Source organism: Otolemur garnettii, unplaced genomic scaffold (genome assembly GCF_000181295.1).
Source record: "Otolemur garnettii isolate 467f Iridium unplaced genomic scaffold, OtoGar3 scaffold00035, whole genome shotgun sequence".
NCBI lineage: Eukaryota > Metazoa > Chordata > Mammalia > Primates > Galagidae > Otolemur > Otolemur garnettii.
In genome coordinates, this window is record NW_003852430.1 from 13,471,987 (window position 1) to 13,494,229 (window position 22,243).

Below are 22,243 nucleotides of genomic sequence, written 5' to 3' on the forward strand. Positions count from 1 at the left end.
AATAGTGAACCTCATACACAGGGAGGACGGGGAATAGTGAACCTCATACACAGGGAGGACGGGGAATAGTGAACCTCATACACAGGGAGGACGGGCATTCCCGAGGGCAGACCAGCGTCAGCCCAGAGGAGAGCAAAGTTTTTGCTAACTATTTCTAGTTTCGTGTTTCTAAACTGTTAATATTTGTCTTTAGATCAGTGTGACAGAATGTTTGCTAATGTGGGGAATTCATTATTGTTCAGGGAGAAGCAGGATTACCAGGAGCTCCGGGCCTGCCTGGCGAGAAGGGAGAAAAAGGAGACCCGGTAAGATGCGACCAAATGCTGTGAGATGAAAGGGTTTGTTCGAAAGCAACTTAAAAAATGCATTCGTCTCATTTTTTATATCCCAGACACACGCACATTTCTGTAATGGGCTCCCAGAGCCTCTTTTACAACACCGATTTCTGAAATAAGACAGACTATGTGAACACTACAGTCTGTTTTTGAGTTGATATGGGAAGGCTGGCATGAAATTTGGAAAGACCCTGGAACTGCACGTCTTCCAATCTGTAAGCTCTAACCAAAACTACGAAGCAGGAGTGTTTATTTTCTAGTTGCAGCCTGGCCTTCTTCGGCATACTTTTCTTCAAATACTTGGTGAAATCTTATTTCTCTTATCTGTTGACATGTCTCTGCTGAAGATTTTTCCTGAGCTCCCTCCCTCCCTACTTTGTTTAAACAGCCGACCTTTGAGGAGGACTGTGTGTGAGGCATATTACTGGGTGTTTTAGGAGATGTAAGAAAGAATAGAATCCTGTTCTTATGAATTTTATTTCTAGAAGGAGACAGAGATAAATTACGAGGAGGTAGATGTATTAGGTGCTATGTAAAAGTTGCAAGTATCCTGAGGAAACAATTTGGGAAGATTGGGAAGAATTTAACACAGGAGATGGGGAGTGAGCTGGACCACTAAGTGTGCAATCCCCAGGCCTGGAGACTTGTGTTCCCTTCTCACCACCTCCATCAATACTGAAATGGAAAGTTTCCCAATCTTTTGTGTCACATCTTTTGTTGGCTAATCAGTTCATTAATTTCTGTGATGTTTTTGCTCTCTTTCTGAGGAGAAATTGATTTTAATTATTTTCAAGCCTTAGCTTGGAAGTCCGTGATTTAAATTATCTGCATAAGGTAAACCTCAGAAGTGATCCCTCCAAACCCCCTCCCTCCACCCATTTCCCCCTCCCTTCTCCCTCCCCCCTCCCCATATTCTTAGGCTATTTGGTTATAGCTTTCATATAAAAAGGTTTAAATTAGTTTCATAATAGGGGTGTGTACATTGGATACTTTTTCCTCCATTCTTGTGATACTTTGCTCAGAAGAACATTCTCCAGCTCCATCCATGTGAACATGAAGGATGTAAAGTCTCCATCCTTCTTAATGGCTGCATAGTATTCCATGAACGTTTTAAAGCAATAACTGAGAAAATGACATGAAGGCTGTGTTGAGCAGTTTGATGGAAGTATTTCAGATTGCATGTGAAAACCCCACACTGTACCCCAGAAGTGCATTAATGTATATAGTTACCATTCAATAAAATAAATAAATAAATAAATAATCTACATAATTGGACTTCTTGTATAAAAGGTAGAAGGCTGAAGCCTGACAAGTGACTGATTCCTCAAAGTTTCAACACACCTAAATCCTTCGACTCCCCAGAGAGTGTCTGCCTGTTGTATCTTGCATGGGGGCTTTTTGGCACCACAGCATGTGTTTGAGTAAACATTTCTGAGGGGGGACAGAGCATTTGTTATTGCCCTGGAAATCACATTTATTGGGGTACCTTTCAATATCATTATATGGAAATTCAAAATAATTAAACCACATATAGTTTAAGGACTACTTCCATCAAACTAAACCAGCAAACAGCAAGAGTTTATCATTCCAGCAACAGCAAGTGTTTATTGAGTGACTCGTTGCTTAGTAGGTGCCAGACGCTGAGAAGATGCTTTAGATGTCATCTCTTGATGCTATTGATGAGTATTACCAATTTCCAGATAGAAAAGCTGAGGTTTAGGGGAAGGCTAAATTATTGCCTAGGACCATATAGCTTGTGGCCAAGCTGGGATCTGAACCTGGTCCTGTTGATTCCTCTCCATCAGTATCCCTTGTGAACTCAGCTCTGCCTTCTACAGCACTTCAGAATAATTCATCTGTATTCTTTGCTGAGGGTACTTTCATTTGTAATATGTTATCCTTTAAACCTCATAAGAAATGTCGACCTGTTAACTTTATCTTCATTTTACACCTGAGAGAATCGTACATAGGTGAAGTGATTTGCCAATTTGCCCAAGGTAACACCATGTAGAAGACTCATGAATTCGAAGGATCTCCGGGTTAATCTCAGCCCTTGTCTGGTTAGCAGTAAAAACTTGACTGAACCACCAGACTCTCCATGTTTCATTTCCCTTGTCTGTAAAGAGGGTGTCATCGTCCATCTGTCCTACCTGTATCATGAGTGACACTAAGTGGTTTGAAAAGATACAGGTGGCTTAACTGTTGCTGGTTGTGATAAGATACACATTCACCTAACATTTCTTAACCTGCCTTTTCACTCCTCAGATTTACTGATTCTATCACATTTGAGATCACTGGCAAAAGAAGAAATTTCACATGTTGCTTTTAGAAGGTTTTAAATACCTTTAAAATACCCCTGTCCATTTAAAAATTTTTCTGTGTCAGAAATGTAGTCCTATATGAATAATTACTTTAAAAAATTCATTAAATTGGGTGGTGCCTGTGGCTCAGTGAGCAGGGTGCTGGCCCCATATACTGAGGGTGGTGGGTTCAAACCCAGCCCCAGCCAAACTGCAGCAAGAAAACAGCCGGGCATTGTGGTGGTCGCCTGTAGTCCCAGCTACTCGGGAGGCTGAGGCAAGAGAATCATCTAAGCCCAAGAGCTGGAGGTTGCTGTGAGCTGTGACACGACAGCACTCTACTGAGGGTAACAAAGTGAGACTCTGTCTCTTATAAAACATTTTTTTCTTTAAATTATTAATTTAAAAAGGTTAAGTACTTAGTCACTGTTAGAGCTTATATTTTTTAAGGACAATTTTTCCCCTCCCTTCTTCTTAATAGTAAGTAGCTGTCTCTTACTTTAACTTCTAAATATTCATTTTTTTCTCTGTTCATGCATTACCAACTATTTACTGAGTTCCTCCTACTACTATCAAAGTAAGCATGCTGGATGCTAGAGCTGTAGCATTAAAAATAAAGCACAAAGGCTGCTCCCAGTTCGTGCAATCTTGTGATAATTTGTTTGAGGGACTTTCCTTCCTTTTATAGAAACAAAAACCAGTAGAAAAGGAATTAGTAAAAATAATAAATATTAGAAATTTATGATACGTCAAATGTGAAAAATGTACAAAAATGTACTTTAGAATTACACTGCATTATATTACTTCCTATCTATGATATGTTTTAAAAATATTAACATTTATTTTAAACTTTTATACTGGCAAGAGATTTCAGTGGCAAGGTAAAAACAGCTGAGATAAAATAAATTGATAACTTACAAAATAAATATTAAATCAGTATCTTCCCTCGATTTTTCAATACACCCCCCTGCATTTGATGAAACCAGCATAAACCTTGCCTTGTAAAAATGACTCTTGATCTCCATGAGGGCGAATGTATCCAGCTTTCCTGGCACATGTGGTCAACATGGATACATTGTTTCATTTTAAGAAGCTGATGATGAATTTATTCCTCTTCCTGTTCCCACTGTGCTATGTGGTCCTGCAACTTAACATACAATGAATAAAGAGGACTTTCCTCTGTGTCTGACTGGCATATACATTTTGTTATTAGAGCAGGTGCACAAAATAATGCTTGCCTTACCTGAAGATTGAAAGTCCAGTTAATTTTGTGAAATGATCAGCAGTTCAGTCGTATTAACAGAAACAGAGGTTGTTCTAAAGGTTTTCCTTTTGATTCATAAGCCCAAGCAGGAAAGTATATTGGAAAGAATATAGTTTTGGAGCCTGAGCCCTTAGATCTGACTCCTTTCAACCTCTTAATTTGAAAACAATCCTTAATAAGGTCTTGTCAGTGGTTGGTTGTGAAGAAAGAATACAATATCGTGCCTATAAAACACTTAGGAAGTATCACTACTGATACTTTACAAATATATTTCCTCTGCTTTTCTATCCAGCCTGTAATTGTCCACATATAGAAGAAGAGGGGAAGGTGGAGATAACCCTTTCATAGGTTGAGTTTAATTTCATGTATGGTTTGATCAAAACAAAGAAATCTTCATTTGTGAGATTATCTCTTAGAATTTTCAATTGCTTTGATGTTTTAGTACGTAAAAATCTTGGGTTGTTATATGATATCTGTAGTCAACATTAATAATTGGTTTATAGTCAAAGTTTTCAAAAGATCACTCAATTATTAGAATATTTAATTCAACTCTGTGTCCTTTATTCCCAATATTAGCTGACCTTTTTTGACACTGTATACTAGTTTTGGGGGGTTTTTTGTAGTTTTTGGCCAGGGCTGGGTTTGAACCCACCACCTTTGGTATATGGGGCTGGCTCCCTACTCCTTTGAGCCACAGGTATCACCCCACTGTATACTAGTTTTTAACAACAATGTAACAATGTTTCTTGCATTGTTTTCCTCAGAGGACATTGATTAGAAGTTATTCAGATACAGTTTTAATTTACTTTTTCCCATTAGCTATCAGATACATAATACTAGTCTTTTGGTGCATTTTACTTTTGGCCAAATGGGATAAAATAAGAAAAAAATTAAGAATACAACCTCTAAATCTGTTTTCAAATTGTATGTAATACACTACAGAAGAGTATCTCGAAAAGTATTAAGATTTCTATTATTATTTCTAGTTGACAGAGACTACTTGTGGGGTCCAGTGTAGCATTGGTTATTTATTTACAAAATGTATAATCACAAACTCAGAGTCATAAGCACATTCAGCCATCACCTCACACGCTTATCATTTCTTGGTGTTGGGACTATTCAGAATCTTTTCTTTTAGCTACTTGAAAAGAGACAAATTATTGTTAACTGTGGTCCCCTTTCTGTGCTATAGAGCTCCAGAATTTATTCCTCTTTCTAGATGTAATTTTGTATCCACTTCCCAACTTCTCCTTATCCCTGCCTCCCTCTGACCCTTCCCAGCCTCCAGGAACCACAATTCTCCTCTCTACTTCTAAGATTAACCTTCTTAGCTCCCAACATATGAGGGAGAACATGCAATATTTGTCCTTTAGGGCCTGGCTTATTTCACGTAACGCACTGTCCTCCAGGCTCAACCGTATTGCCATGAATGCCATGATCAGATTTCATTCTTTTTTAATGGCTGAATAATATTCCATTGTGTGTAGATGCATATATTTATATGTATGTACGTGTATATGCATCACATGTATACATATCACATTTTCTTTATCCGTCCATCTGTTGATGGATAATCAGGTCAATTCCTTGTCTTGGATATTCGGAGTAGTGCCGCAGTAAACACGGGAGTGGGGGTGTCTCTTCCACACTCTTCCTTTTCTTTGGATAAAAGCCCAGCTGCAGGCTCGCTGGATCACACGGCAGTTGCATTATTAGTTTTTGGAGGAATCTCCATAGTGTTCTCCATGTGGCTCTGTACTAACCTCCATTCCCACCAACAGTGCCTGAGATGTCTCCTTTCTCTGCATTTTCACCAGTATTTGCTATTGCCCAGCTTTCTGAAAGGAGCCAATCTGGCTCAGGCGGGGTGACATCTTATTGTTACGATTTCTACTTTCCTGATGATTAGTGATGTTCAGCATTTTTTCTTTTCTTTTTTTTTCTTTTCTTTCTTTCTTTTTTTTTTTTTTTTTTTTTTGCCATTTGTATACCTTCTGAGGTATGGCTATTCAGATCATTTGCCTGTTTTTTAATCAGATTATTTGTGTGTTTTTTGCTGTTGAATTGCTTGGGTTTCCTGTATATTCTGGATATTAATCCCTTCTCAGTGGCAAACATTCGATATAATCCCATTTGTCAGTTTCTGTTTTTATTGACCCAGCTCCCAAGGTTGTACCCACAAAATCTGGGCCCCAATATCTCCCAGCATTTCTCGTGTATTTTTCTCCCATTTTTCATGGGCTCACAGCCTACACAAGTCTTTAATCTCTTTTGAGACGGTTTTTTTACATGGTGCGCAATAGGGGTCCAGTTTCACTCTTCTGCATAGAGACATCCCATTTTCTCAGCACCATTTGTCAAAGAGAGTGTTTTTCCTCAGTTTCCTGTCACTTCTGTCAAAAATCAGTCGGTTGTAAATACATAGATCTCTTGCGAAGTTCTCTATTTTGTCCCATTGGTCTGTCTTTGCCTTTATGCCAGTCTAAAGGTGCTAAGTTTTGAGAATCCTTACTGCAGCACAGCAACTTTATGGAGAATAAGTTTTATTTATCCACAGACACTATACTATTCCGAATAATCATATTAATCCTGTGTAATCTGATGCAAAACCACTATGGCCTTGTATGTCCGTTAAGATCAGCCACCAGCTCTAACCATAGGCTATCAGGCTTCACGTGATGCGTACAGCCCTCTCCTGCCCCACTCCTTGGTCCTTGTACTGTCTCCTATCCTCTCTTCTAGTTCACTTCTGTTCCAAATTCTTTGTATTAGGTTACATAGCTGTATTTTTTTTTTAATACACTGGGCTCTCTTCTTCACATCATTTATGTCTTTGCTCAAAATTCACCCTAAGATGAAAAGGCCTATTCTAACATCTCTCTATAAAAAGCATCCCTCCATCCATCCTCTATCTTCTTACTTTTCTTAGTTTATGTTGCCACTTGACATCTCGTTCTTCCCCATTAGAGTATGATTTCTGTGAAGTCCCTACGTAGGAGGGAGTAACAGGAGCTAAAAATATGTTGAGTGGGTAGTCAGCACCATACCTCAAGGGAAGTCAGAATCATCAACTCAGCTGCTTCTAGACACTACAAGTTCTGTTCCCCAATCGCTAAGGAGATTCTGCCAACCGGGCCAAAAAATCAATTCACAAGGAAAGAGCAAAATATGATAATCCTAGAAGAGCCTTATATTACTCATTGTTGTTCTACTACATTTTTTTCTTTTAAAAACAAAATTTCTTTTCAGCTTGATGCTTATCCATTTTAGCTTGATATTTCCAATTATTTCATGAAGAAGAACATGTCACTTAGAAAACAGCCCCAAGTTTTGACACAATTTAGTGTCTATCTTTGTTTGACTATTTTCTTATCCAGGAAAGGTTTCTCAAAACTTATCCAGGTAGATTCTCAAAAGTTAATACCTGTAGACTGACAAAGACAAACATGTAGACCAACGAAATAGGACAGGGAACCTAGAAATAAATTTGTGTATTTACAGCCAACTGATTTTTGACAGAGGTCACAGGAACATGTGTTGAGGAAAAACCCTCTCTTTGCTAAGTGGTGCTGAGAAACTGATATCCATCTGTAGAAGAGTGAAACTAGACCCCTATCGCTCAACATATACAGTCTTTTATTATGATTTACTGGTTTGGGTCTTTGTTTTATAAAGCTGGTGCCCTCCTCTCATGGAGTACTATGGTTATAAATACCACCACTTATATTTAAACACCTCGTTGTGAATCAGGGCACCTAATCAAACTATTCTGTGTCCAGGACTAAATCCCATACAACATTATTTGAAATAATAATTAATGCTTTTCTTTCATTCAGACTCAATTACTATAATTTTCAGAATCTTTTAATTCCCTTTTCTTAGCACGTGTAGTTAGCAACCTAATTACTTAGCAACCACATTACTTTCTCTTTAAGACCCTTGCGAATACCCTCACCCACTTCAGGTTGAAATTCTCTTAGAATTTTGTAAAACAGCAGCTACATTTTAATGTTCCTGAACCTTCAGGGAAGTGTGATCTGAGCTCTATTTGGGGAAATAATTTTCCAGGCTGGTTTTGTATTATTATCTATTGCATTTCTAGTTAATTTGCCAAAATGTATTGTCTTCATGCAATGATTGCTTTGCTCATATACTTTGAGGGAAAATCAAAACAATTTTAAATGGAAAAAGTTCACTTAATCCTTACTGAGAAACTGGTATTGATTTCCCTGCCCTCCAGTCCCACTAGGAAGCTTCTATTTTGAGTAGTTGAATAAGCCAACTAACCTAAAGACTGCAAATAAGTTTTTACTTATTTTCTGTCTAGTTTCATGCTACTGAGATAGACACTCAATCTGCAGCTATACCACACTAATACAAAATGAATTCACATATGATCACATTTTTTTAAAAGAAGGAATATCTATCTTTTCTTAGTAATGACCTCACAGAAGCAGGATTTAATATTCTGCTTTCAATTTCTTTGCCTATGTCAATACTTGAAATGAAGAGTGTTAATTCATCTTTTCGAATCCTCTATTAAATACATTGAGTTAATTGACAGGATATTTTTTATGTATCAATTTACCCAATCTGGTCCTCATGAAATCTACAGGAATTAAAGGCAAAATTCATTGTCTGTCTTAATTTGAAATTGACAAGTAACGTTGTTGTAATGGTGGGTGTTATAATATAGTTTCTTCACAAAATTACGAGTGTTAATGATAAAGTCATCTAAAAAGTTTATAATATTTTGCCCTATTCCCATGGGCCTCATTGCATGGGAATTTTTCTAGTCCTGCTTGGCAATTTAGCCGGATGAGTAGGGAAGCTGACTGTTGGATTGACCCAGTGACAGCGTTTTTCCTGGAGGATGTAAAGTCAGGCACTCTAAATGAACAAATAAAGATCCCTCAGAGTCTGAAATTTAGTGAATTATTTGAATTGACAGCATCAGCCAAGATGCAGCTTTTAACTCATTTAAACACATTTCTGGTTATTAACTGAAGTTGCAGCAATAGAATCACTCCTTATCTTTGGAAAATATAGACGAAACGGCAGAGCTGATTTGTATAATATACATCTGCGAGAATGTCTACTTTTAGCTCAGTTAGCACGTAGATATTTATTTATCAAGTTTTTCCTTTTTCACAATTGATTGATTGCCAAAGTCTATTTAGGTAACTGTGGAGACCATGAGAAAGGAACTTGTGGTTGAACTTTGGTGTGAGCAAAACCAACCGTTTATGCAAAGGCAGATTCTCTGTGACCATGTTATCAATTAACGCATACTTCATAAAACTCTCCCTGAACATCTCTATATTTTAGGGTGCAGCTGGGAGTAAAGGCGAATTTGGTACTCCTGGGCCTCCTGGAGAGAAGGTAAGTTTATTTGCTATTTGATTAAACTTTGTGGTTATGTTGTAAGGTAAGATAGGGAAATGTACAGAACAAGTCTCATCTGGTGGCAGAAAACTGAGGCCCTACACTAGGGCTGCCAGGAACTCCCATTGTGTTATTTTGTAAATAATGTTTTATTTTATTTATTAATATAAACCTCATCTTATTTACTTAATTATTGTGTTAAGACATTTATACTCTATACTTAATAAATCAGGTAAGTACCCTTACATTATGTACCATGGGTGTGATCCCACCATTCATCCTCCCTCAATCTGTCCTCCCCCCTCCCCTTCCATCCCCCCTCCTCCCTTCTTCATCTTGGGCCATAGTTGGGATCTGTTCTTCATGTGAAAGTGTGAGTGACTGTAAATTGGATTCAAAATAGTACTGAGTACATTGGATATTTTTTATTCCATTCTTGACATACTTTACTAAGCAGGATATGTTCAAGCTCCATCCATGTAACATAAAAAAGGTAAAGTCTCCATCTGTTTTTAAGTCTGCATAATACTCCATGATATACATATACCACAATTTATTAATCCATTCATGGGTTGATGGGCACTTGGGCTTCTTCCAAGACTTGGCTATTAAGAATTGAGCTGCAGTGAACAATCTGGTGCAAATATCTTTGTTATAAAGTTACTTTTGGTCTTTTGGATATACACCTACTCCAGGAATTGCAGGATCAAACAGCAGGTCTACTTTTAGATCCCTGAGTATTCTGCATACTTCTTTCCAAAAGGGACATATTAGCTTGCACTCCCACCAGCAGTGCAGAAGTGTTCCCTTTTCTCCACATCCACGCCAACATCTGTAGTTTTGGGATTTTGTTATGTGAGTCACTCTTACTAGAGTTAGATGATATCTCAGAGCGGTTTTTCTTTGCATTTCTCTGATGATTAAGGATGATGAGCATTTTTCATGTGACTCTAGGCCATGTGCCTGTCTTCTTCAGAGAAGCTTCTGTTCAAGTACCTTGCCCACAATGAAATGGGATTACTTGTTCTTTTCTTATTAATACATTTGAGTTCTCTGTGGATTCTGGTTATCAAACCTTTGTCAGAAGCATAACCTGCAAATATCATCTCCCATTCTGAGGGCTGTGTGTTTGCTTTACTTACTGTGTTCTTGGCTGTACAGAAGCTTTTTGTTTGATCAGATCCCAGTAATGTATTTTTGGTGTCACTTCAGTTGCCCGGGGGGGTCCTCCTCATAAAGTATTCTCCTCCCAGGCCAACTTCTTCAAGTATTTCTCCTATACTCTCTCCAAGAATCTTTATAGTTTCATGTCTTAAGTTTAATTCTTTTATCCAGTGAGAGTTAATTTTTGTTAATGGTGAAAGGCACGGGTCCAGTTTCGATCTTCTACAAGTTGCCAAGTTTTAAAGAAACACAGCCACACTTATTTGGTTTCATTTTGCCTAAGGCTGCTTTTATGCCTCATTGCAAGTTTAAGTAATTCTTTCAGAGACTGTATGTTCCACAAAATCTTCACACTCTGGCCCTTTTCAGAAATGTTTGCTGACACCTGCTCTAGAACACTGGCTGTTATTCTGTTAACAGCCCCAGGGCTTAATAAATTCACTATTTTATATATGATAGAGTATCTTGCTATGTATTTCACTGAAGACAAAAATTAAGTAATCTATATAAACATTTTATAGTGTAGTAGCATGTGAGATACTATAACTAAAAACTCACAAAAGATATTTCAACCCATCAATACAATCCTAGAGAACATCTGTTATGTATCCATAGTAATTAAAAACAGAAAATTTTGAAAATATAAATAAAGCAACAAAATTCTATAATGTAGCATTAAGCTCATGAAATGGTTGATTTTCATGGTTTCTTTTCAAATATCATGGTGAAGATTCTAAATCATAAATTGACTTGCAAAGTTCGTGATGGAGTTTTGCATCTTATTCAAGTTCAGGTTTCATAGTATATTAAACTGCAATTACCTTATTTTTTGTTATATAAAGACACACTTTTTTTATTGTTGGGGAATCATTGAGGGTACAATGAGACAGGTTATACTGCTTGTGCTTGCTGGGTGAAGTCCCTGTATTAATAGTGTCCCCGCACCCCTCTCACTATATGTTCATACCAATAACTTTGTTGAATTATTAAATTTTTCTTATGTTGATGCTAAGAAAATTCTCTTCTTCATTTAAATAAGTTAATACAACTTTTTTACAGCTGATCTGGCTGCTCTAATTATCTAGTGAGCCCACTGTGCCTCATTATCTAGAAGGCTGTCACCTCTGTGGTTTTAGTCCCCTAAAGTTGGCACAGGAATAACTGAAGATGAAGTGGTAGAAGGAGCAGAGGTTTTGGGGACAGTAATTTTTCGAGACTTTCTTAAATATATCTCTGATATTGACTGCCACATTGATGCTACTTGTTTTCTTTAGAAATTATTCAGCCCTATATGTGAATGTTTTACTCTGTAGTAATGTAGCTGTTGGACTCATGGAAACTCAATAACTGTGTTGATCAATAGTAGCTTGCTGTAAGTCGATGTTTTATTGGGGTGCTATCCTCTTTTTTAAGTTTGCTGATGGCATTAATTCAAGGTGCTTCATCATATGTAAAGATTCCCTCAAATACCTATTCAAGGGTCCGATTCTTTCAAAATACCTTTTGTTTAGAAAATACTAGTTCATTGAGTAACCCCTAAAGTTACTTCCTAATCCGAATTTGCCTGTATTCATATTCTATCCATCTCTTTCTAAGACACCTTGTTAACAAACTGATTGTTTATACTGTGGATCATGATGATCTTTCAAATTATTTAGAATATGGAGTCTTTTCTTTTTGTAAAAACACATGCAGATGCATTGGAGTGCCTGGACTATAAAAGACTGTTGGACTTTATTGTGGGATGTAAAGTAAGATTCAGATACATTCATATAAAAAATTATGGGAAAGCAGGATAAAACTCCCCTGGAATGCTGTAGAACAGAATTTATTAAGATTAGTTTAAAACACCATTAATTTTAACACTCCAAAGTGACATCACTTAGATCCTTATTTGGGAAAAACCAGGTGTAAACTGCTACTGATTGGCTGTGGAACAGGCTCTCAGCTCCCGGAAAGGTGATGGCCAGAGCCTGGGTACAACGCCAGGGCTGGATGAAGTAAATCCACAGCATCAATTCTGTCAAAAGTTGTTTAAATCAATTGCAATCAAGGTCCACGAAGGAGGAAAACAATCGTCCAGAAAGCTAAGTAAGTGTGCAAGCCAAGAGATTCCCTGGAAAAAAAATAGGACTTCTTAGAAAGAGAGGGCATTTGAGGCAATGCGAGGGAACTGGAGCAGGACAGAGTGCTGCCGAAATAAGGCCGCTCAGAGTTACAGACGTTGCTCCTTTTCCTAGAAGTCCATTTTTGTAGGAAGAAGAATCTTGTGTGGTGACTCACCCACATTCCACTTAAAGTCAAACTTTAATGGATATAAAGAAATATACTGATAATCTAGTTGGACCAAGTCGTTCTGAGAACTGAAATCCTCAGCCCTTGGGGCCCATTTGGCTGAAATGCTGACTGAGTGGGTCTTGCAAAACCAGTTAATGGGTGTCTGTGTTTGGGTGAAGACTCCGTCTCCAGAGAACTTAAGAATCTAATGTGCTAAAGAAGCAGCTGTATTTATGGTGTCCTCAGACCGTGGCAAAATTGTCCTGGCAAATATTCTCTCCTGTTTCCCCAAGCAGTTTTCTTCTGGGCCTAATTTACTTGAGCTGCTCTTAAAGAGCCTTATGGACAATTAGTGAATTCATGCAATTTCCAGTGGTTCTAAATGTGGCATCAGACAATACTTAGCCCTTGTTTCCCAGCTTCATGAATCTTCAGAGATGCTACTTTGTAGCTAACATCCTCTCATTTACATAAATGCTACTTTGTAGCTAATATCCTACCACTATTTATATAAACACCAAGTCTTCAACCACTTTCTTTTCCCAAGGCTTCTAACCTGTCACTTCATTTAGCTGTTGAAAAGATGTAACAGTCATGGGTGAAAAAAATGCCATGTAAGAGTGTTTTTTTCAATTGTATCATTCACTGGTTGCATTTATTTGGAATAATTCTAGTGAATATATGCCCAAAGTTACTCTTATTTATCCGATGGTATGCTTAGTAAATTTAAAATTTTTTTTTAATTCAAACTTTTAGAACAATAATTATAGTGCTTATGTTTAGGGGTAGAAGATTTCTATTCTTTTATGTTGAAAATACCTTGTTTGGGTTTTATAGGTAAATTTCCAAAGAACAAATTATTAGTTCTTAATAAACAGTTCTCCTCAAAGCTCTATTTCCCACATTTGCCTTAATGGGAGTTAAGTGCGTCTTACAGAGTTACTCATACAACAGCCTTGAACTTCACTCTGAATTTGCTTCTAAGCATTTGTAATGTAATTTTGTTTTTGTTTCCTTTTTCGTAGAATTTCTAGTACTTAAAAGTACTGTTAAAAAATAAAATAAGAAAAAAAAAATAAAAAAAAATAAGAAAGATGAATTGTTAAAATGTTTCATTTGGAGGAAGAACAGGTGCTCAGTGCCAGAGAGCACACATCTCAAAGGGAAGTATTTTTATTTTTTAAAGACTAGCATTGAGCTAGGAAACTGATCTGTATTCATGAAGTGAAGCATATTCTAAGCAGTACAAAAGTAGAATTTGTATATTAACTGTACTTTACACTTACATCCAACATGATACTGTAATAAATAAGGTGATTTGCATATAAATCTCATTCTAAAATAAACCTGTGCTTTGAGTTTGGCGAGGTAATCATGGTAAATATTTTTAAGTCATGGCCCTGACCAAACTATTAGTTCACTGAGGTGGTATTTTTCTTCTGAGACCCAGGAGGAAAATAATACACTAATAGCACTATTTCATGAAATCTATTTATGGAATATGGATTGATGGGACTTTAAGGATGAAGAAACATATTTAGTTATGTTCTTTTGTAATTATAACACAGCACAGACTTGCACTAGGTATGTGTAATCTAATATACACAGCCTTACTGTCAAATGTCACAGAAAAATAACTTTCCCCTTTGATTTATTCAACACGGCTATGATTTTGAAAAAGATTTGGTAAATGTTCCATCATGGATGGGTTCGTGAATATCAATTCTATATAGCGAGTGTTATTAGGTATAAATAGTTGGTGACTTCTGGTAAACTAGGATGGACAGAAGCCACTGTCAATCTAATTGAGTGAATTGAACAGTTCAATTTTCAAGAGAAGCAAATGACTCAGTCCCTAAGATCTTGGGTATTCATGCGCCTACACACACCCACACTCACACATAGGCACACATGCTCACATCTGGCACTTCACGGCCTGAAGTGTGAAAATGAGATGAGGATTTGGACACTGGGAGCGAATCCTTTCTCCTTTCCCCCTAAATATGGCACTCAAACCATGCCTCCTTTCATTGCCCGAACATTTCAAATGAAAAATTCACTTAAGTATGTTGATGTGACAGATACGTTTTTAAAATGGGGATTGTTTTTTAAATAGGAATCATTGTTTTCCAATAATCCTAAAAATGTGATAGTAAAAATCAAACAAATACATAGCCTAGTTTGCACTAAATTACTTAGAACTTCTAAAATGTTTATCTTAGTGAGAAAACTTTAATTCTGCTCCTCATGGAATAGGTATGCAGTAAATGGTAGCTGTCACCTTTCTACTATACTAACATTATGTACCCAGAGTTAGGCTGTTTGGGCTTAAATTTCAGCTCAAAATGTTACTCTGTAACTTAGAGCCTAACACTTGGTCTCTCTCTGTGTCAGTTTTCTCTTTTATAAAACAATTCTATTGTACCTGCTTCTGGCTTTGCCTTAAAGATTAAATGACTTTATTCATGAACGTGCCAGGTCAGTGTCTGATATTAAAATATTTGGTAAACGATAGATACCGTTTTAATAATAAACAGTCTGATGATTCTATTATTCTAAAGTCTGGCTTACTGTGAGACCAGATTAGAACTCCCTGGCGGGAATTTGTACTCTTGCTTTTAACCAAAAGCCTGAGGAGCAATCATTTGAGGGACATGGATATTGATTATGCAAAATGTGTGTAGTGGGAAAATGTTGGAATGAAAGTCACATGTCTTATGTGGCTCTGACCTCTTGAAACAAACGAGGTGTTAGGAAACCAATGAATTCCTCACTTGCCAGAAATATACGGAAGACTATTGACTTTAACTACAAGAATACAGCAATAATTATTATGTGCTCAATATGATCAAGAACCTTCCTCGCATTTTTTTCATTCCATTCTTACCACACTTCTGTGAGGTAAGATTGATCATCATGATTTTACAGATTAAGAAACTGAGATCTAGAGAGAAACAAAACTTCCCCTAAATTTTATAGCCTGGGGGTGGAGCCAGGATTTCAGCCTGTATCCTGAGGAATCCACAGCTCTTGCATCTTTGCCCGAGTTACCTCAACTGGATGGGTCTTTAAATACCTAGATTTCCTTTACACAGAGAGTTCTGAGTTAGATCTTAAATTTGTTTACCTGCCAGCTTAGAGAGTGAACCGTACAGTTTGCTTCCTGTGCTCTGCGCCAGGGAGGGCTGAGTCCTTTCCCTTTAAACCAATTGTCCCCTTTCAGACTCTACCTGAACTGACAGATTCTGACTCCCCCACACTCAGAAGACTGTCCACCAAGTCAGAATTACCATGCATATGTTCTGTTTTTGTTTTGCCAAATGAGAGGATTTTGTCTAGCATGGTCTTTGAAAACAAGTATAAAAGCAATACAATTTTGTTTGGCTTCCAAATACCAAATTACATTTAAAATATATTTTCAAACTCACCATGCTTAACTCTCTGGAGATCCTTAATCTGCCCTGCACATTACCTCCAGGCAGCTCAACCACAGCCAGTCTCCAGATTTTTGACACCTCAATAGAAAATTCTCTCCTTACATTCATTCTCCACCAAATATGCTTTGAGACTCTGTGTGTGTGTGTGTGTGTGTGTGTGTGTGTACCCGTGCACACATAGTATTTACTTTGTTAGAAACAAGTGTTTTACTTAGTACCATGGCTTTATTAAAAATAAATAAATCAACTTCTAGAGGTAAAAAGCCATATGCATTAAGATGTTATCTAATAACGTGATGAGAGAGTTGCTGAACTTTAGCTGGAAACTAAAAAATAGCTGGACTAGCTGGACTAGCTGGACTAGCTGTCCCCATCTGCGGTACTCGGTATGCTGCGTCTTTTCACCGTGAGCTCTACAGCCCTCAGTCATGGCCTGAGGATGAGCCATTGTTCCCAACAGTCTTTGTATTTCTCTGCTGTTGGAAAATGAAATAAGTATGATCTTTGAGTCTCGATTTTCCCTGAAAAGGCATTTTGTGAGAAGACTGCAGCTTCAGAAAATAAAGGCAGATGCGGTTACAGTTTATGTGAGCGCAGACAGGCTGGGAGCTGTTGTGAATTATAATGAACTCCGCAACAGCGCTGGTCCAGATGCAGCAGCAATGCTTCAAAGACTCGGAAACTTATGAGCACTCAGAAAAAAAGCTAGAGAAATTTTAAGCCATTTGGCTTCCTCTCTGTATTAGTTTCACCTAATTTTTCCATAGGCTTCCAGAATTAAGCTTAATTTTAGAGTTCCCATCAAGTTTTTTTTTTTTTTAAGCAGTTAACATACCTATTTGCGTGTGATAATTTCTTAGAGGAGTTAAAACCATTAAGTGAGAAGGGAGGAAAAAAAGGAGAAATCAGCTTTATTCCAGCAATGAGATATTTCCTGCCTATGAAACTGTAAAGGTTTACAAAACAAGTATGGACTCCACCTTCGAGAAAATACCTCTTAGATAATCACCAGTATATCTGTGTATTTTAGAAAAGTCTGTAATGAATGAAAGTAGAGTCAAATGCAGATACGGGGTTGAATTTTTTTTTTAATTGAGACAGAGTGTCACTTTGTCACCCTGGGTAGAGTGCCATGGTGTCATAGCTCACAGCAACCTCAAACTCCTGGGCTCAAGCAATTCTCTTGCCTCAGCCTCCCTCGTAGCTGGGACTATAGGTGGCCACCAGACACCCAGCTATTTTTTTTTGTTTTGTTTATTTAGCAGGCCTGGGCCAGATTCAAACCCATCAGCCCTGGAGCATGTGGCTGGCATTGTAACCACTGAGCAACAGGTGCCCAGCCAGGGTTGAACTTTTTACCATAGTAGTCTATGAACTAGTATTCATAGAAAAAAAATAACCACAAAGAGAACAGTTTTTTCAACCTACTTGTTGGCTTCCTTTGTTAAAGGTACAGAATAAAAGTTGAATCATCAGTGAAAAAACCCACCCTTGTATGTGGAGTAATTGTCGTTTGCCTCCTCTGTAGACGTACATTGATAGAATGTAGCAGAAACATAAGAAGGACAAAGGTAATAGAAGTACAGGAAAAATAAAAAGAAACTTGTTCACTCTGTATCTGATTTTATTTCTTAATGGTTTCTTACTCACTTTAAATGCCTTCCATTCTCACTCCAAGTAGAGCAGTTGGCAGAGAACACGGCAGATGGACGGAAGCTCAGCCATGCGGCGTATCTGGCACCCAGGCACTTGACTTTCATTTGCTAAGCAGTTAGCCAGATTTTGAGAACCTCATCTACTAATGTTCCTATTTGGTTTAATGCAGTGTCAGCATCTAGCACATAAATATTAAAATATTTCCATAAAAAGATCACACACTCTGTTTCTCCTCCTGGTTTAGTGGCCAGTTATTTTACTCTTGGGCTAGATTGCTGAGATACTGGAGTGGATTTGAAGCTGTAACTGCTAGTTTTTAAAGATGTCTTTAGATATTGGAGTTTTCTTGAAGTGTCTGTATCTCAAGGTCAGTCTTACATGTGTATGTTGGTCAGCTAAGTCCAGGACGGCTATTGCCCGGGGTAAGGCTCTGAATGAACCTCTCAGGCAAGAGGAGGAGATTGGAGAGGGTGGTCACAGACAGTCATGTTGCATTTTCACAATGACAAAGTCAATGCTCACGCATCTTTTTTGGAGAAGGCTCCCAGGCCACGAGGCTAGATTAACAGTTAACCCACTCTGCTTATGTAGCTTTATTGATATCACCAATGTCACGTGTGTCTGTGTCCCCTGCTAGAGTATGAGCTTCTGGAGGAGGACTTGGTGTCCTGTCACCTCTATGACCCCATCACTTGGTCCAGTATGTGGCACCTGATTGATTCTGCAAGTTTCCTGAATGGCCTTAGACTCAAGAAGCTAGGAAGGAAAATGTCTCCTCTACCCCGCAAAGCTTACAGGTGTTGCTTCCTGGAATGAAATATAATAGAAGTGTGTGCATCTCCAGAACTCGCTTCATATTTACTCTCGGACTATACGCTCTTCCTTCCCGTGAGGCACACGTTTTCAAGTGACCTTACTTTCTTTTTATCCAAACTAGGTCTGAAACTCGCCTTTCCGACAACATTGCTAAAGAGTATCCTTTCTCCCTGTCTTCACAGCCACTCACTTCAGGGCTAAAGATGAATAACCAAAGGCTTTGGTGTATTTAAGCTCTGGCAGGAGTAATTGGTAGGGAGTAGAACTGCAACTGACTCATTATGAGGGGGATTTTGGACAGGAAATGGTTTGCTGGTATCTCCCTGACCTCAATTAGGAGCCAACTCATGACACCACCCTTCTCTTTATGTCTTACACCATCTTTCGTTTGTTAGACTACCTAATTTAGATGTCGATTCCTATACCTCAGATATTTTAGTAGGTGACTCGCGGTAAATGCCTTCTATTTCTTTAGTGCTTCTTGTGATGTTTCAAATAAACTTAAAGACTGTCTTATAGCTTGTCACATGATAAAGCCAAAAGCCCAAACCCTTGTCCCTGACACATACAGAAAATTATCACCATCACACTGGAACCCAGATTTTGTACGAGTTCTACAATGTTGATCAAGGCTCAATTCCCGAATTTTGCTATATATGGAAAGAAATTGTTATCGCTCCAAATAAATTTTAAATAAGTTGGATTTTTTTTGTTTTTTATTTGAAAAATTCCTACTTTAGCTTGCATTTAATTAATTTGTTGTAAATCCCCGTGAAAGGAAAACACATGGGTGTAGTTGACTGTGTGTGTCGTACATGTAAGCAATTTAATCCTACAAAAGCAAGTTGTGTTAATAGAAGTGCAGTGTTGTATGTATGCAGAACAAAGTGTGCGTGTATGTGAGAGAGAGTGTGTGTGTGTGTGTGTGTGTATGTAATGGTCCTGCTCTCTGTTCTGTGGAGATAAGACCTTTTCTGGAGCGAGGTGCTGAGTTCTGAGTGCCACATTTTAAAAGACTTGTCTGGCCAGTATGTGCCCAGAGAACAGGGACTACCGAAAGAGACTCAGACTATTATTTAAAAAACGAGTGGTTTCCTGAATGAAAAGCTCAATATGGCCAAAAGGGGTGTCCTGTGTAGGATCCATGTGACTTTTTGTGTGTGTAATTGCAGACGACAGAAATACGGCTAATGGGCAGAAATTTTGGAAAGGTTAATTTGGGTACACAAAGCACTGATTCAGTAACCACTGATTCATGCATAGACTTTCCCCCCCATTTTCTCTCCATAATGCAAATTAAATAACAGAAGTACCTAACTTTAAGAAACTTCCAGTAGAGTCTGTACCTCATCGGATTCTTTGGCAGAGGTGGTATGTAGCAATGTGGGAATTTCCATTTGTCCTTACGTTTGCTAACAACCCATCTATTACGTGGTTGAGACATGTACCAACCATGTTCCCTGTAGTGGCCTGTCCTTCCTTCTTTTAAATGACCCATAAGAATAAGAAATGGTAAATGCTTGAGGCGATGGACCCCCCCCATTGCCCTCATTCTATTAACATAATTTATGCCTATATCAAAACATCACATGTGCCCTTCTAATATATACAACTATGTATCCATAATAATTTAAAATAAACAAATTAAAAACGTAAAAAATAAAATAAAAATAAATAGCATAGAGTCTCATTTATTTTAAAAGTAAGAAGGTTGGGCTTATCCTGACAATTCATGTGGTCATATATCACATGTAGCTGCATGAAGGACCCAACCAGTACAAAGAATTCAAAGTTTGAGCTCTTAAACTCTATGGTGTACAGAGTGATTTTTTTTTTGAGAATTTTTTTTCTTCAAATGATGTCTCAAAATACAGAAGGAAGAAATTTTTCCTCATTGAAATAAAAAGACTCAGATTTCACATCTGAAAAAAAAATACAGAGTACGGGTATATATTTGATTTCCTGAAATGCTTAATAGACTGAAAATAGTTTAAAGACTATGTAAAATTCAATATCTAAAGATTTGGGCTGAACAAAGCAGGACTATAGTCAGAAATATAGAGTTTACATTCATGATACACGAAATCAAAATCAATTTACTTTTTGCTGCTTGTTTTATTTGCGTTCATGCTATTAATTTAATTCTGGCATTCCATTTCTAATATTTTTTCCAGCTATTTCCTTCAACATTCCATTTACGTATATTTTCCTTTAATGAATATTAATTGGAGAAGAAATTTTGATATATTTCCAAGTGTACACTAAATTCATATAGAAGGTTATATTCCTGCAAAACATGCTATAACTGAAGTGATTGGTCAAATTTTATTGCAAATTTTATTTTTTAACGCAGAAACTTTATAATAGGATGTCAGACTTTTTAACTAAAAGCTGAATGCCTAACTTTTTAAAGAAATAATGACCATGACATAGTATATACTTTACTGTGTGGGCCTAAATCTAGTTATTTGCAAATCTTTTGTTTACCGGCTTGTTCTCCCTTTCTTTGCTGGGTCTCATGGATACTACTAGTTTTATAGACTCTAGGCTGAGGGAATATGACTCTTTATTAAATGTCCTTCAGATAACACGTATTTCCTGTACTGTAAGAAAGAGATTGGTTCTGATGTTAAGGGAAACAGGAAAACTAATAATTCAGATTTTATGCTCACCTATTCCTACTGCTAAAAAAGTATGCAGAGATTAAAAGGAGCTAAAATGAAATTTTTTGATCAGTTTTTCAGAAAACCACCAGCTTTTTCCTAAACTTTATCTTTGTTTCTTTTCTTTCCAAAAGATTCTCAAAGAGGTTATTTTGCATTCTGGACAGGGTGCTTTTTTATCGCTCTGTGAAGTTGAAGACGCCCTACGTATTAGAGTGACAGACGAGGAAATGATCCTATCAGCAGCAACATTAGATTTTTACTGCCTTATAGGACATGCATTTACTCACTGGCTCTTCTGTAGTTTGAATTTGTAACTGGAAAGGGACATGGGTCCTTTGATAGGAAGACCTATAAAGTATGTGGCTCAGAAACAAGTTTTGAAAGTTATGGTTGCCATGAGAATCATTGATTATAATTTTCTTTCTACAATAAACTAAAATAGTGATTGGAAACCAAAGGAAAAGCATCTGATTCCTTCCTCGGGCTGAGATTGAGAGGGCAGAGAGAGAGAAGGAGTTTGGAAACAGCACATAACATGTACCCTTCCCGTAATTTTGGCTTGATGTTTACAGACAAGTTTGAATTAAGTTTGACCCTGAACTCCTGTGGCACCTAGAGTTTTAAACCTGGGAATCAGAACATAAAGAAAGGGGCATTCTGTTGATATGATCTCAATTTTAGACAAAGTCTGGACAGAAACATCACCATCCATCATGTTGTCCTTTAGAACTATTTTCTTCTTTACTTTTTATGCTAGTTAATACATTTCTTTATTTTGTGAGATAGAGACAAAAACAAACAATTTATCCCTCGAGGCGGGAATACTAACAGATTATTTTAAATGATTACACATTTCTAAGCAGGGCATCTCAACATGTTTCAGGAACATCACCCATGTGTGGCTGTGTCATGGGAGGCCAACCCGTTTCCTCTGAGAGATAAT

The 22,243-nt window shown here is 37.5% G+C and overlaps 1 protein-coding gene across 1 annotated transcript in view; it reads left to right on the forward strand.

The window, feature by feature from the left end:
* Positions 1–22,243, forward strand: part of COL19A1 (collagen type XIX alpha 1 chain) — a 306,466-nt gene that overhangs the window by 51,364 nt on the left and 232,859 nt on the right. The window contains exon 8 of the mRNA XM_003789676.1: positions 243–305. Within this exon, the coding sequence (XP_003789724.1) occupies positions 243–305 (63 nt within the window). The remainder of the gene's footprint in view (positions 1–242; positions 306–22,243) is intronic.